Source organism: Chlamydotis macqueenii, chromosome 3, assembly GCF_036417535.1.
Source record: "Chlamydotis macqueenii isolate bChlMac1 chromosome 3, bChlMac1.mat, whole genome shotgun sequence".
In the NCBI taxonomy this organism is placed as follows: Eukaryota; Metazoa; Chordata; class Aves; order Otidiformes; family Otididae; genus Chlamydotis; species Chlamydotis macqueenii.
The window spans coordinates 57,745,328-57,760,417 of NC_141558.1; the positions used below are offsets into that span (position 1 = coordinate 57,745,328).

Sequence of the window (15,090 nt, forward strand, 5' to 3'; positions counted from 1 at the left end):
GAGGAGCTGGAGCTGCTGGCACCTGTGGCTGGGGGACACAGATGAGATAGGTTTTTGATTAGCCAAATAGGTTACCCAAATTGGCCCAAGGGCTCTTCCAAACCTTTTGACATCATGCTCAGTGTGTACAGTGGGGATGGTGCTGAGGGGAGAGTCTTGCTACTGGGGAGGAAGCCCAGCATCAGGATCCACCCTGAGCTGTTGTACTGTAAATTATGTGTTTCAGTATCTTCTGTTGTTGGGGTGGTTTTTATTTTCCATCTCTTTTTTTTTTTCTCTGTTGTTCTCTTAAACTGTTTGTTTTTTTTTTTTTTTTTTTAATCTCAACCCAGGAGTTTTGCCTTCTTTTCTGTCCTGATTCTCCTCCCCATCCCACTGCTGGGGGCAGTGAGGGGGGAGTGAGCGACTGTGTGGTATTTTAGCTGCTGAGTGGGACTAAACCACAACAGATTACTCTTCACCCCTGAGCCCAGGGGGATGGGAGAGAGAATGGGAAGAGCAAAAGTAAGAAAACTCATGGGTCAAGATAAAGACGGTTTAATAAATGAAGGGAAGGGGAATCAAAAAACCGAGGCATGCAATGCAAAGGTAATCACTCATGACCTCCTACAAGAAGGCCAGTAGCAATGGCTGCCCACCCCAACACCCTTCCCAAAAGAAAACAAACCCACAACCCTCTCCTCAGCTTTTATGGCTGAGCATGGCATGGAATATCCCTGCTGGTCAATCTGTGCCAGTTGTGCAGGTTGTGCCCCCTCCCAGCTTTTTGCCACTGGAGGGGCAGAGCAGGAAAAAGAGAAGGCCTTGGGGCTGTGCAAGCACTGCTCAGCAATCGCCAGAACACGGGTGTGTTACCAACACTTTCCATCGCAAACCCAAAACATGGCACATTATGGGCTGCTCTGAAGAAAATTCTCTCCATCCCAACCAGATCCTGTACAATGTCAAATGTACACAGAAGCACAAAGGTCAACTTCTATATCCTACATTTGAGAAGGGTCCCACTAATGACAGTGAGACTGGAAAGGTAAAAATCAGGATATAGTTGAGCTTCCAAACCCTTGCTGATGACCAAGATGGAGAATTCAGCTTGTCTCTGACACTAACAGACAGGCCTCAAAACAGCTCTAAGTGCTAAACGCTACGTTAATTACTGAGATGAATGCTCAGTACCTCATTAGTGGTTTTCAGCATAGAACCATGTTCCATTTTCCTTCTGTATTGACAAGCATTCTCAGACTCAGCAGATAATTTTTTTAATTAGGCTAAGAGATATTTTCTGAAAAGCCTGTCCTAATGTTTTGAATATGTTTCAGAATTACTGGGTAGCCCCTCAAAGAGGCAGTGGGCAGACCCCATTTACTATGTCACCCTCTTCTACAGCATCATTACAACATCATTTTAAAACTTCCAAAATCTTCCATGGAGCTTTCCAGTGAGCAAAGATCACTAAGTTACTTCTGGAGAGCAAACTGAGCAGCTCTTACTCTCCAAGAGCCTGGAGAAGCAAAAGGAAGTTGCTGAGCCACTGCCCCTGGCTCTATTGTTCTTTGATCCAGTATTAGCAGTCCTGAGAAAAGCTGCTTGACAAAGCTTTAATTGTACTGTTTTGCTCCATTGTTTTATATAAACTCCCAGCCTAATGCAAACCCAGAGAATAATGCTTTTGTGCTGAAGTACTACCTGCCCCCTCTGAAAGGATGAAACAGATACACACATAAGGCTGTTAAATGTAGATAAAAAAAAAAACACACCTTGCGTTTTGACTAAGGACAGCATTGTCAATGTGATTAAATCAGTAATAGCTCCTCAAGCTACTCTGAAGTCTTCTTAAGTGTGAGTTGTAAAAAGAAGCGTAAAAATGGGAGCAAAACAGTGAAAATCATATTTGAAATCTGACAAACTTGGAAACAATAAAATGCTGCATAAAATTTCAAAGTGATGTGTAATATTTACTGAAGTGCTGAAAGTGCTTTCAGTATTTGACGAGACACAGTACAGATCATCCCCAGACATGTACAGTCCAAAACGGATGTGGAATTCACAGGTCTCAACTGGAAGAAGAAGAAAAACCACTGAGGCTGCTTGCCACAAAGAAGTGAAATCTAGGAGAGATTTGAAGAGCTGAAAGTCACTCAGTAGGGCAAGAACACCTTTCAGAAGGGTTTTCCTGCTGAAAAATTTAAATTCCTGTTTCAGCTGTAGATGCTTATCTAATCCCCACATTGCAGGTGAGGAAGCAGAATTTTGTAAAACTTGTAAACTAGTAGCCAATTGAGTCACGTGCATTAGATATGATGTGTTTGTGACTATACAGGCTTCAGGAGCAATTTTTTATTCTGGAGTGTACCAGGGGACAAAATGACCTCTTGTATTACCTATCTTTTAGATTGCTTTTGAAATACTGGCTAGTGCTGGAAGCAGGAGATTGGATTTTTCAACCTGCATGCTGACCCAGTTTGGCAGCTTTTTGGTGTTTATATCCTTATAAAAGGCACATAGAAAGATTTCAGTCGCTCTTTAGAGAACACTCATCTAAAGCTGGCAGTTAGGAAATTTGACCCTATAATCCATTCCTCTATAATCTTTTTGATAATAAACCTTGGTTTTATTCAAAATGTATGACAGAGCAAGCTTTTCGTAGTCACTCACAGAATAGGTAAGACCATTTCATTAGGGCTTACTCTGCTTCTATCTGGTTTGATCAGAGGTGTGCTTAAAGCTCTTGTAGATGTACTCAAGTGATACCTAAACCAATCAGCAGAAGCAGAGTGCAGCAGAGGCCATGTAAGGCTCCAACACTTACATAGCAGTGTCAGCCCAGATTCCTGTCATTTAACTACTTGAGGCAGACCTCATTAAGATCTAGTAAGTTTGTATAAGCTGGACTTGCATTTTTGGGTGCTCAGGCTACACACTGCCTCAACTGTGTGGTTTTTAATGTATTACTTGTACAATGGCTAGTAATGTATTACTTTTCCTGATATTACCATCCTGTTAGTCAGCTGGCAACACTTGAACCACCTCATACTGCTTCCTGCAAGTGCTGCAGCAATACAGACTGAATTAAACAAAACCCATTCTGTAGCTGTATTATAAAAAGCTTGATTAGTTTTGAAATCAAAATGCATATCCAGGCTTTACCTAATCAGAGCTGAAATCCACCGAGGTGTGTTAATGGCATTTTGGCAAGAAATGCTTTTCCAAAAACCAAAGCATTTAAAATGTGTTAAGATCACAAGTTGTATGTTTCCAGCTGCAAGGCATACATAGATTTGTTTAGGAAGAAAGAGTGGGTTTGAGAGCTAAGGGAACACACACCAGCACTGCCTGATGCAGCACATATTCCCCAGTTTCCAATATGGTAAAATTACATGATGATTACAACCCACCCTTTGTTTTCCCTTCCATGCTGTACCTGCATCCAGCTCCCCTGTCCCTCAGATATACTTATCTCAGCACATTCATGTCTTCCCTTTTTTTATACTTTCATTCTCTTTTCACTACAAAAAGGACGCAGAGCGAAAATGAAATCCATATTTTTATTTGCTCAGTCAAAAGGCTTATTTTGATGCAAATCCTCATTGGATGAAAATGTAAAAACAAAAAAAAAAACCATTATTTTAGGCTTTTTGCAAAAAAAAAAGTTATTTTATATAGCTAGCATAAAATAATCTCTGACTTATCAATTTCATAATGTATATTAAATTTCAATATCCTTTTGAGGCAAGAGAGTATCTTATGTTAAAGACTCATCAAGTAGTGTAGTTAACACCACATAAAAGCTTTTATTTGCACTGGTAAAAATTAGAATTTTATATTTCTAATTATACAGTTTTCTTGGTGGGAAGTATTGTAAATACAGCTTCTGATTCTTTTTAATAGCACTATTACAAGTATTGTATATAATCAATCCTTTTTTTATTTTTTTAAACATAGAAAAAGTTTCCCTGGAAGAACCATGAAGGAAATGGTTATCGGTCATCTTTCAGTCCCAATTTTCACTAGCTGATCTTTTTTTTCCTCCCAGTTTGGAAAACTCACAGTGGTACTCTAAAAGCAACATGCTGCCTCAGCTAAATGAGGTATGGGACTTGCACCGCTATACTCTTATTTATGCATTTGGCACTACAGGATCTCTACTCTCCTCCTGTTGTAAACAAAATTGCTACATTTTAGTGAAAGAGCCTCCTCTTTTTCCCCCCCTTTTCATGAATGTGTAGTGCCCCAATACACAGTTTCAGTTGTCTTTCACATCTTTATGTTGGGGCACTCTACTTTCTATGAAGGGATGTTAGCTGAATTCACCAAGAAGGCTGCAGAGCTTTGTGATCTTCTAGGGTATGACACAGCATTAGAAGAACAGAATAGGCAAAAATCGTGAGATACAGAGGAAAAAGAACAAGAGACACAGGAGGTTTGGAGAAGATACGATGATAAAAATAGACTATTAAATACCAGGACTGGTGCGGCTCTCCAAAATACATGCAAGATGCAACTAATTCAGGAACCATCAAATATCCTTGCTCTGATATTTCTGTAAATTTGGGAGTTTTCATATACTTCATGAAAGTCAAGGTAACTTTCATTTATTCAGTTTCACCATGTGAAAATAACCTAAACTTTTGCTATATACCAGGCTCTTTTTTTTTTAAGAACTATATGAATTCCCAATGAAGTTTTCAATTTTACAAATCAAAATCCCCCACACAGCAAGTATTTCACATCCTGCAAAAATCAGTGTTGTATGGTAGCAAGTTAGTAATTTCTACACTCAGTAACCTAAAGCAGTAAGCCAGCAGAGTTGTTGGAAGAACTACGGTATACTTGGTAGTGGATGACAATAACGAAAGGACAATTCAATGGCAGCGTGATGGATTGGCTCATTGTGATTTCTGTCCAAATCTCTACCATTTTTACAAAAATAATTTTGATCCTTCTCACCCATTTTCTCTCCTGCTCATGTCTGAGTTGAAATTCTGTAATGAAAATCTCTTTCAAGATGGCATCGGGATATGTTTTTCCAAATGGAACCATGCAGCAGAATTCATTAGAAGACGAAACCTTATTCTAGTAAAGTGATGATCACATCATCATCTTTTCCTTGCCAAAGCATTTCACCTTCAAAATGAACCAGACCATGTTTTCTGGCTCTTAACAAGATTCCCACTACTTTATTGGAAATAGTCACGTATGTCTCAAACAGCTGCCTGAATGTCACACTCACATGTCCATCTTCTCCCACCTCTCCGGTGCTTCTAATGATCAAGCACAGCTCTTCTACTTCCTTACCCACGTGCGAGTGAGCATCCTTCCCTCTCTGCTCTGTCTGAGACCCTTCAGGGGGTCTCCCGTAGGCAGGATCTCCTCTATGAGTATGCACAGGTTTAGATGTAAGCCTGTTGTTGTTGCTGAACGGGTTCTTTCGCTGATATTCAATGTGATCCTCTGCCCAGGTCTGCCAGCTTTTCCTCAAGTCACCCACCGCACTAGTAGCTTTAGCACTCTGCCCTTCATCTTCCTCCATTTCTTGAGAATGTTTTATAGCACTCAAGCAGGAAACAAATCAATGACTGGTTGTAACTATGGTTCTTGATTGCACTGTCAGCTGTGAAGGAAAAACAACACAAAATCAGCATTTTCACAAGAAAAAAGAAATCCTAGAAATTTTTGTAAGAGTTTGCCCAAGTGAGAGGCAAGTTTGCTGAAAAAGACATTAAATACCTGAAGATGTTAAGTCCACCCATAATTCTAAAGCAATGAAGAAAGTAAAAGAGATTCAGCTGCAATTCGGAAGTCCCTTTGTAATACAGGCCAGTAAGTTATTTTTACAAGGTTACAAGACCCACCAGTCCCGCAGTTCTCAGACACAGGTTTGCCATGCATACCCCGCGACCGCCGTGCCGCACCGACGTAGTGCAGTACTTACTCTTCATGCAAGGACACCTTCTAAAGAACTTTATCCTTACACCCGGCAGCCTCACAGACTTCCCGAACAATCTGATGCAGTGCTGGCTGATCTGTCCAGCACAGGCTTACTGACAGGCGAGACAGCAAACCATTTCCCCAAGGGCCAGCGCACCAGCCCATACACAGGGCTGGACAGCCTTTCTCCTGCCTGCACACAGATTAAAGGTGGACAAACTCACGCTGCGCTGATGAGGTGCCCGCAGACTGCGGTAGTTATTATGCACAGAAAACATTATCTGGAGCTGAAACGCCGGTATGTGGTAGAAACAGGGGGATTTTCCTCATCAGGCACTGAAAAGAGAAGCAGAAATCCAGTTAGAGAGTGCGGCACCATCTGCAATGCCCTATTTAGCAAAGAAGACAAACCCAGAATAGACGGCTCTCCCTTAAAAGGCTGTGCTGCACAGCCATGTCTGCCTACTAAAACCTACAGACAGGCTGCAGGCAAGGGCGCTCTCTTGACAGTGAGAGGTGAAACTGCCCAGCTCCTCTAGATACACCCGCCACCTATAAAATTACATGTACTTAGATGACGGACTGTCTGCGCCATATGTAATTATTTTGATGAATTAGGGACAAACTTTTATATACCTACAGAGATCCGACTGTGTTATAACCCTGTCTTTGCCGGATCGTATCCTTCACCTGTTGAAATGCACAAGCTAGAGTTTCCATACAGCACATTAGTAGAGCTGATACTTTCCTTACAGACATTTGGAGATAAAATAGAGGATTAGTGCTAGCTTTTCTATGAGGAAACAGAGATAAATGCAAATTCTGAACAATTTAATAACTGAATTACAGGTTAGGCATTTCTCTATTTTAAAAGTTTTGTTGTTTATTTTTAAGTAAGGTTTCATGGATATTTGCCCATATACCTATGTTGATGCTGCTGCACATGAGACCCAAGAGCAGTGATAGGGCTCCCTGAATGTCCCAGCAGCACGTGCAAGTCACAGTCAAAAAAACTTTGTGTTTGGGTCTAGAAGAGTGTGTGGAATAAGCAGAAGATGGCAACACAATGGCTGAGAAAGAGAATTGAAAAAGATAAACAGCAACACACATTAAATAATGGCTTTTCATTCAGTCTCTCACTTCTAAATTGAAACTCATGATCATCATATGATCCTGTTGTTACATTTTTTTTGTGAGAGGAGGGTGGTTAATTCTAGCTTCCTGGATACTTTTCAACTTGATTACATTTTGTGTACTTAAAATTCCCCTGAAGGCTACAAAGGATAATTGTTCTTCCTTTTTCTCCCTAAAATAGTTACGTAACATTGTCGACACAAGGTGACTCCCTAAATCCACGCTAACAAACTGTTTGATTCTCTTCAGTGGCAGCATAGAAACTAGGTTACGTTTAAAAACAGCATCTGAAAAGCACTTTGTTGTCATGTCAGTATCAAATACTCTGTAATTCTTTTTAACATACATACACTTTCAAACTATGCTGCGCTGTATATAGAGACCGCCAGTGATTTTGCATGGATCCTCCAGTCAAAAGCAGGAAAAACAGGGCTTTAGTAGAATTATTCTGTAGAAAACTCTATCACTGTAAAATAGGGTACTCGCCTTCTGAGAACAGCAATGCTCTGCAGATAAAGCAGTGCAGATAAAGTAAGAGAAAGCCAGTGTCAGAGATTAACAGCCCTTCTTAAGGAGTTTCTAAAATGGAACCTATACTGCTAAGAAATTTAAAGTGAGACAGGTTGGAAAAAAATAAAAGCAGTCTTCTTCCACTAAATCTCTTTCAGCACTTCTGAGATTTTGCAAGCAACCTCAGGCTCACAGGCTTTGTCAGCAGTTCAGCAACGTGTTTATTGCTGGGTCTCAGCGCCGAACTGCTGGGGTGAACAGGCCTGATCCACATCTACCTCTTTTCTTTCTCTCCTAGGAAAGTTCGCGTTTAGGTGCCAGTTCACATTGACGACGTTGTTTTCTTGTCCATTGTCAGAGCCAAACCTTGACAGCAAACCCCAGTTATGAGCGCTGCAGGAAGAGAGAACTGGAGAAGCTGCAGGATGAGATTATGGAGACGCAAAAAGAACGCGGCCTGTGCAGGTCACGAGCAAAATCTCAGCCGTTTAGGAAAAAAAAAATCTGTCAAAAAAATCAGCACAGAAAATACAGAGCATGAGGTCAGTGCTGAGCTGGCCTGGTCCTAATCAAAGGCTTACTGAAATCTGGATAAGCTGAACCTTTCAGCTCAACGTAACAGGGAGATCAGCGCGCACGGGATTACAGTCATCAAGTCTGGATGTAAAAATAATACAAAATATAAGCTGCAATACAAAAAACTTTTTTTTTTTTACCTCCCCTACACCCGTGTCGCCGGCGCTGACCTCCTTCCCACGGAAAAACGAACGCGACTCCTTCGGCGCCCGTTAATTAATTGTTAATTGTTAATGTCATCTCACCCCCACCGCTGCCGGCGGCGGAGGGGCATTGCCGGGGGGAGGAGGTCGCAGCGGAGGGCCTGCACTCGGGAGGCAGGACCGGGGGGGCGATCTTTTTGTCACGCACCCCTGACCGGAGGCCGGGGCCGCGGGCGGGCCTTCCCCGCCCAGGAGGAAGGAGGTCGCTCCTCCCGCCTTTCCCGCTCCCGCCGCGGCGCTGGGCCCGCCCGGCGGCGCATGCGGCCCGGGGAGGCGGGGGAATGGCCGGAGATGGCGGCGCCGGCGCCGGCGCTGCGGTACCTCCTGCTGCTGGCGCAGGAGCACCTCGAGTTCCGACTGCCGGTGAGCGAGCGCCCCGCGGGGCCGGGGCCGGGGTCAGGGCCGGGGCCGGGGCCGGGGTCAGGGCCGGGGCCGGGGTCAGGGCCAGGGCCAGGCGGGATCGACCTGGGTGAGATGGGGGGACCGGGCGAGGCGCTGCCCTCGGGAGCGGCCCCAGGGGTGTCGGGAGGCGGTCTGGCTGCGGCGGGGCCTCCCCTGCTGCCCGCCCAGCCCGGCGTCCCTTCACTCGCCGCCTCCTGTGGCCGGGGACCCTCTGGCTTGGAGCTGCCCCTGTCCGCTCAACCCTGCAGCGGGCCTGTGCTCCCTCCCTCTGCCCCCTGCCCCCAGTCTGGTCGTGGGAGGCTCTGAGGCAGTGCTTTCCTTGCCGCTCTCAAGAGGCAGGAGAGGTAGCCAGATAAGAAATGGAAAGCGGCAGGGGAAAAAAGGGTTAATTAAAGTGTGAAAGTGTTTCCTTCAGGAAGCAGGACCTTAAGATCTTGATTTGGTGACTTTTCGGTTTGTTTGAGGTACTCTGTGAGTGCTCCCACTGCCATGGCGTGGGTAGGCAAATGGTGGGTGCTGCCCTGGTGAAACACAAGGTTCCCCCCTGTCCCGGGAGTTCACGGAGTTGTGCGAGGCAGGAGGGTGCGGACATCTTCATTTTCTGGAGAACAATGCGGGGAGCAGTGAAGGGCTCCTCTGAAGTTCCTAGGGCCTGCATAGATGCTGGGATGGAGCGGAGGTTGCCAAGGCCTTGGCTGGCATCCTGGTTGCGAGCCAGGTGGCACCGAGGGCTGCTGGCTTTTGGCTTGTAACTCTTGAGTGTTTATTTCCATGTGGTCAGAAGGGTTCGTGCTGCATTGGCCAGTGTGGGACCAGAGAGAGTAGATCCACTTCTGCGGTAGGTGGGGTCGCAGCAAGTCAGGTGTGGGAGCCAGTGAGTCCATCCTCCACAACTGCAGTCTGCTTGTCATTGACACATTTCTGCCAGTTGGTTGCAAAGTTTGTTATTGTTTAAAATACTGCCAAAATGCAGAGTTATTTTGTTAGAATTGGTAGGTCGTCGTTACAGCCTTTTAAAAATATTTAGTATGTATTCTGTCCTTTACTTTCCTTAAGGCTTTCTTTTGTGCGTTGTTTTCTACTATCAGCTTTGTGGGACTGGAATATGCATTTGTTTATTTATGATCAACTCAATTTTTCTTTAGGCAAGATCGTGAAATAAGCAAAAAAAAAAAGATGATATGTATGTAGCGTAGAAAGTTCTTCTTTTTCCACCAAGGCTGTAGTTGCGCTTGGTTGCTGCTGAAGAAAGCAGTTACGTTTCCCTTTTCTTATACTTTGGTGGCTGGTCAGCCATATGTTTGGCTTTGTGATGAGCTGCGTCAGGGACCTAACTTGTCTGAAAACAAAGCAAACAAGGACAGATTTTTCAGCCAGATCAGCTGCCTCATCTCCATCTCTACCATACCTGCATATGGGATACGAGAGGACTGCTTTTTCTTCTTGGTAAGAAACTGTGCTCCATAGTCAGGGATCTCTTCAGTTAGGTGAGATACTGAGTAGTAACATCATGCATCCTGTTTTCTAGCACAGAGTGTCTCTAACGGACAAACAGATGTGTGTCAAATGTTTCCTTGTCAATGTCTTCAAGCAGATTTGTTCCAGTGATTCACTGTCTTTGCTCTTAGAAGGGTCTTCCCAATCTTTTGTCCAGAGCACTGCTGTGGTCTGAACCTGGTGCTCTTGTCTCCTCCATAATAAACATCAAAAACAAATTAGTACCTTCCTTTATCACAGCAACCTTTGGCATGCGTAGAGGGCATTACTGCATTTCTCTCCAAGCCTTTCCTCCCAGGCCATGTTTTCTCTGCTTCTCATTGTTGTTGCTTTCCTGTAGATAATATTACCAGTAGTGTGTGGAGATGCCACCAATTCATGTGTAAAATCTCAAGTGCTTTTGTTCTCCTGGGACCATACAATGAAATAGTTATGCATAAACTTCTATTCTCCTGGAGCAAACCCCGTGTTTCTTGAGTACTTTCTATGTAAATGGAAAAGTAGAAATGAATGGGGTAATGTCCCACTAAAGCCATATGCTAGTGTTATGTAGGGGTTTTCTTTTTCTCCTTTTTTTTTTTTTAGGATACTTCATGGTACTCTCTTTATTTACCCACTCAGTTAAAATCTAGGCCAATATAAAAATTTCCTTCCCTGTTCTTTTGTCAGTAACGTTCAGAGGGTGCAGCATGTCCTTTCTAAAGAAGAAGCTGTGTGAGAAACATCCCGGTATTTACATCTCATTTCAGTTCAAAAGCCTTTTTAGCGACTCGGTTTTAAATTATTACTTGGTACCTTGTTTCTTTGAGATTTGCTGTTCGGTTTATAGCCTGTGATTTAGTTTTGCCCTGGAAAAGAGACCTGCTGAAGAAAACTGTTGCGATACCGGTAAAGCAGAAAGGTACAGAAAAGAGATTGATGTTCAGTGCTAGGCCCAGACCTGAGTCAGAGTGTTACTAGTGAGGCATTGCTTTCACATGAATTGGTCAGAAAAATATTTTCAGAATCGATAGAATAATAAGAGGAATATTATTGTGAGAGCATAGGATTGAACAGTAAAGATTTCAATGAAAGAGGAATAGAAAAATGCAAAACAATAGGGTTTGATTACTGAAATTTGCCTAACTTGATCTTATTGTGTACTGTACAACACTTCCTAAACTATGTATAGCTTATTCTTTTGCAATTGAACTCTGAGAAAGAAGTTTTGTATACAGTCTGAATTTAATTGTGAACCTCTGCCCTATCCATGCAATTGTTTCAAATGTTTCATTTCATGTTGGTTCCCACGGTAAGTCAGTAGTAAATGCCATTCTTTCTTCTGTTCCTGTCTCTAATATTTTGTTCATAATCCTTGTGGAGGTCACAATCTGTGATAGAATTTGTGATGTTCTATTGTATCTCTGACATTGTCACTTTACAAAAATCTACTTTGCTTTTTTTTTAATAAAAAAACCCCAAACCAACACATTAGATAACGCTCTAAAGCCTGACCTTTACATTTTCATTTTAGGAAATAACGTCGCTGCTCTCGCTTTACGGTGGACAGTTCAGTGGTGAGCAGGAAATTCGTGTAAATGTAAGTGAGGACCAAATATTTCAGTTGGGTGCATGTGTGGTATACAAGTGTGTTCTTTATAGTATTTTTATTAAATGTGAGTAGCAGAATAAATTTTGAAGTCTCTTAGGAAAATCAGTAATTTTCCAAAAACGAGCAATTCTCAATTTCAGTTAAGACTCCTAAGTGAGTAAAAGATGCACAAAATGCACCTCAGGATTTCTTCATTTAACAGTGTGAAAAGAAGTAGTGCCATCTGCTGGGAGGCTCTCCTTTCTTTTCAGAATAGCCGATCCGTGAAAACATTCAGCAGCAGTTTGAATTTGGTGTTTGCTTCTAAGTCAATGAGGTAGCATATCTGTAAGAGTGAATCTAGGAAGCTGTATGATTCTGGTTCCGATGCTTAAGAACGTTACTGGGTTTTAGTTACTACTTGGTAACATAGCGTGTTTCGAGTCTAAATTTAGAGGATGGATAATCTAGAGAAGCTTAAACAAATAACAACATTTTACCAAGTTGAAGGTAAGGTGGGAAAATGAAGTACCTAATAACATTTCTCAGATGTTCAAGCTGAGTATACGGTTTTACCTCAAATTAAATGTTTTATCCTCGTGTTCTCTGTAGAGTTAACAGATTTATATATATATATATATTTTTTTTATTTAAATCTTCAGCTTGCATTTTATCAAACAGAATTGTGTAGTTGTGCAATTCACATGACATCCTCCGGCTAGGTATTTGCATCACTTCTCTTTATTTCAGTCTCCATTTTGGATTCTCAATATTCCTTCAGAAGACATGGCAAGGGGACTAATGAAGCGGACAGTATGTGCAAAGTAAGAGGTGAAAAATCTTGTAAATGATAATGTAGGCAGTGGAAAATTGTTCTGTTATGTTGTGGCAAATATTAATTTTGTATGGTGTCTTAAAATAAACAGTCTCTGATTACCTCTAGAATTGAGGAGGCATTACTGGAGCCTGTAGGACTGATTGTGTAGCATGCTCATTCTCTTTGCTTTGTGTACGATCAGCACAGGGTCTTGAAACGATGATCTTCACTGCAGAGCCAGTGCTTATCTTGTAGTGTCACTGATGTTTTAGTTGCCTTGAATAATCTTTAGCGTCTTTTTTTTTTAAATGTATATGGAATTAAAAGATAAAAACAGTGAAACATAAAAACTGAAAATCAAATTTGGCAGGGGAAGGTAGTGATTCCTTGTGTCACCCTTCTAGGGCTGGTGTCTGAGCCCTCAGCCCAGACTGCTGCATTAGAGGTCCTTCTAGACAGTTCAAGAACACAGGAATATGCCAGAGAATGACTGTTGCAGTGGCTTTTGGTCCTTTTTAGAGATGCCTGCATAATATGCTTTCCAGTGAGGCTTGAGAGAGGTACAGTTCAGGATGAGAAGCTGCACAGCTGTGGTATGGCTCTCTGACGATACTAAATTGTTCTATGATATTGTATTTCCAATGGAGATAAACTGTACTGCATACTTCAAAAAGCAGCTGTAGGCAACTAAGGAAGTAAAACGTGACAAAACAACATGCAGATGTTCCATACGCTGTGCTCTTTCAACTAATGTATGCTTATTTTATGTAGAAAGCATAACTGGCCCACTGTTTTTTCCTGCTCCGCTACTGGTTGTGCGGAGATACGTTAGTTTTGGAGTAAGATGGCTGGAGCATCTCCATTGCAGTGCTAATAAATAATACAAGCTCTGAAGCGTACATTTATCTAAATAAAATCTGCCCAGCATTTTGTGGTTTTTTTCCAATACATATGTAAGTGTAAAAGTAAGAAGTGGACCTGGAAGTGTTACAAGAGCTTCTCCAACAGTTGAATAAAATTAAACGATGAATATTCTCTTCTCTCTAGTACAGCCTATGCTGTCAGCATTTCCAGTTATAGTAATATCGGTTATCTCGTCTTCCAAGGCAATGCTTTTGTTAAAGCCAGCAAGATGGAAACAAAACCAAAAAGTGTAAGACAGCACATTGTTTAAACAGCTGAAAATACCAAACATCATAACCGCGTCTTAAAATGTGATAGAACTTCTGGTAATGTCACTATACACAGTATGTTACAGTCTCATGGTTTGTTTTACTCCAGGGTAGCAAAACACTTTGAAAGTCTGTTCTTGACCTTTTTCAGCCTTTGCTTATCCCATCAAACCAGTAGGTACACATGAATTTTGTCTCATTTGTTGGTATCACTGTGTGCCAGGAAAAGGCCTGGTGATAGCCAAGGGCGCTAAGACTGACATTTACCTTTTAGTATATGTTACCAAACAAAAAAGCTTCATTGGAATACCAGTTTAGGATTAAAAATAAGTGTGTCCCTGTTAAGAACAAAAGTTAAGCATGTGCTAAGAGTTAAATAACACACTTCAGTACTCCATAAAACAAAGCCTAAATACATTGCCCAAGAAGGTTAAAAAGGAGTAAGCATCTGCAAGGCATCTTTTTTTCCCCCCTATATGACTACACTCTAAAAAAACTTTGTAATTTCAGGTCTATATTTGAGCTGTGGGGTCACGGAAGATCTGCAGAGGAGCTCTATGTATCTTTGAAGAACTATCCAATGGATAAGATGGTACGCATGTAAGGAATCTGAAGAACGTGGTTCCTTAATCACACTGAGTAGCACTGCAGCTGTATTAATGAAAGTGTCTTTGCCTTTTTTCAGGTTCCATATCTAGAATCAGACTCTACCTACAAAGTGCGTATTCATACGTTTAATAAAACACTGACCCAAGCACAGAAAATAAAAAAGATAGATGTAAGTAGATGTTTAAGAAAACTTTGATGTTTAATCTCTTCATACTGCTCTTATTCCATGCTATCAGTGTTGCCTGGAGTATATTTAAGTTTGTGTTTCCTGAAGATCTTAAAGCAGTTTCCAGCTTGTGCCTTAGCAGTTCTAAATGAGATCTTTGTGTCTGAATTAACATTCTCCGCAAAATTAATAACTTTTTTTTTTAAACAGATCATGTAAGGCTTGTACAAAGACAAACAAATATTACTGCTGATTTCAACCCAGTGTGCTGGGGAAACTGAAGCTTATTGCCTGAAACTATAAGATTCAAATGGCTAGACTTAGGTGCTAGATTTTTAGAAATTCTGTTGCTTGATCTCCATATTAGGCATTTATTGTTGCAGAATCTGGAACAAGCCAGTCCAGTGACTTCAGTTGTGGATTGTGTGCTGATATCCTGTTCTGTCTTTATGTTCTTTTCTGCACTTGTGCGTTCCTTCTAACTGTATCGATATTTTAGTTAGGAATTT

The 15,090-nt window shown here is 41.9% G+C and overlaps 1 protein-coding gene and 1 pseudogene across 7 annotated transcripts in view; one reads left to right on the forward strand and one right to left on the reverse strand.

Moving 5' to 3' along the window:
• Positions 1 to 3,573: 3,573 nt before the first annotated feature.
• Positions 3,574 to 8,520, reverse strand: LOC147601254 (actin-binding Rho-activating protein pseudogene; annotated as a pseudogene). 3 transcript variants are annotated; one of them, XR_015258176.1, is made up of 4 exons: positions 8,391 to 8,520; positions 6,849 to 6,995; positions 6,150 to 6,261; positions 3,574 to 5,608 (listed from the first exon to the last, which is right to left on the reverse strand). The product of XR_015258176.1 is annotated as an actin-binding Rho-activating protein pseudogene, transcript variant X2 (transcript). The 3 variants fall into 3 exon arrangements; XR_015258175.1 differs by having other exon boundaries at positions 8,286 to 8,454; XR_015258177.1 differs by lacking the exons at positions 6,150 to 6,261; positions 6,849 to 6,995; positions 8,391 to 8,520 and adding an exon at positions 5,930 to 5,999.
• A 119-nt stretch (positions 8,521 to 8,639) lies between these two features.
• TRMT11 (tRNA methyltransferase 11) overlaps positions 8,640 to 15,090 on the forward strand; it is a 28,518-nt gene continuing 22,067 nt past the window's right edge. For 3 of the 4 annotated variants that reach the window (XR_015258128.1, XM_086744584.1, XM_086744585.1), the window contains exons 1-5: positions 8,640 to 8,711; positions 11,761 to 11,826; positions 12,568 to 12,641; positions 14,317 to 14,398; positions 14,492 to 14,584. Coding sequence is in view for 3 of the 4 variants with exons in the window: in XM_086744584.1 (XP_086600710.1) it covers positions 8,640 to 8,711; positions 11,761 to 11,826; positions 12,568 to 12,641; positions 14,317 to 14,398; positions 14,492 to 14,584 (387 nt within the window). In the remaining variant the exon portion in view is untranslated. Of the gene's footprint in view, positions 8,712 to 11,760; positions 11,827 to 12,567; positions 12,649 to 14,316; positions 14,399 to 14,491; positions 14,585 to 15,090 lie in introns of those variants that run through there. The other variant, XM_086744586.1, reaches the window with a different exon arrangement.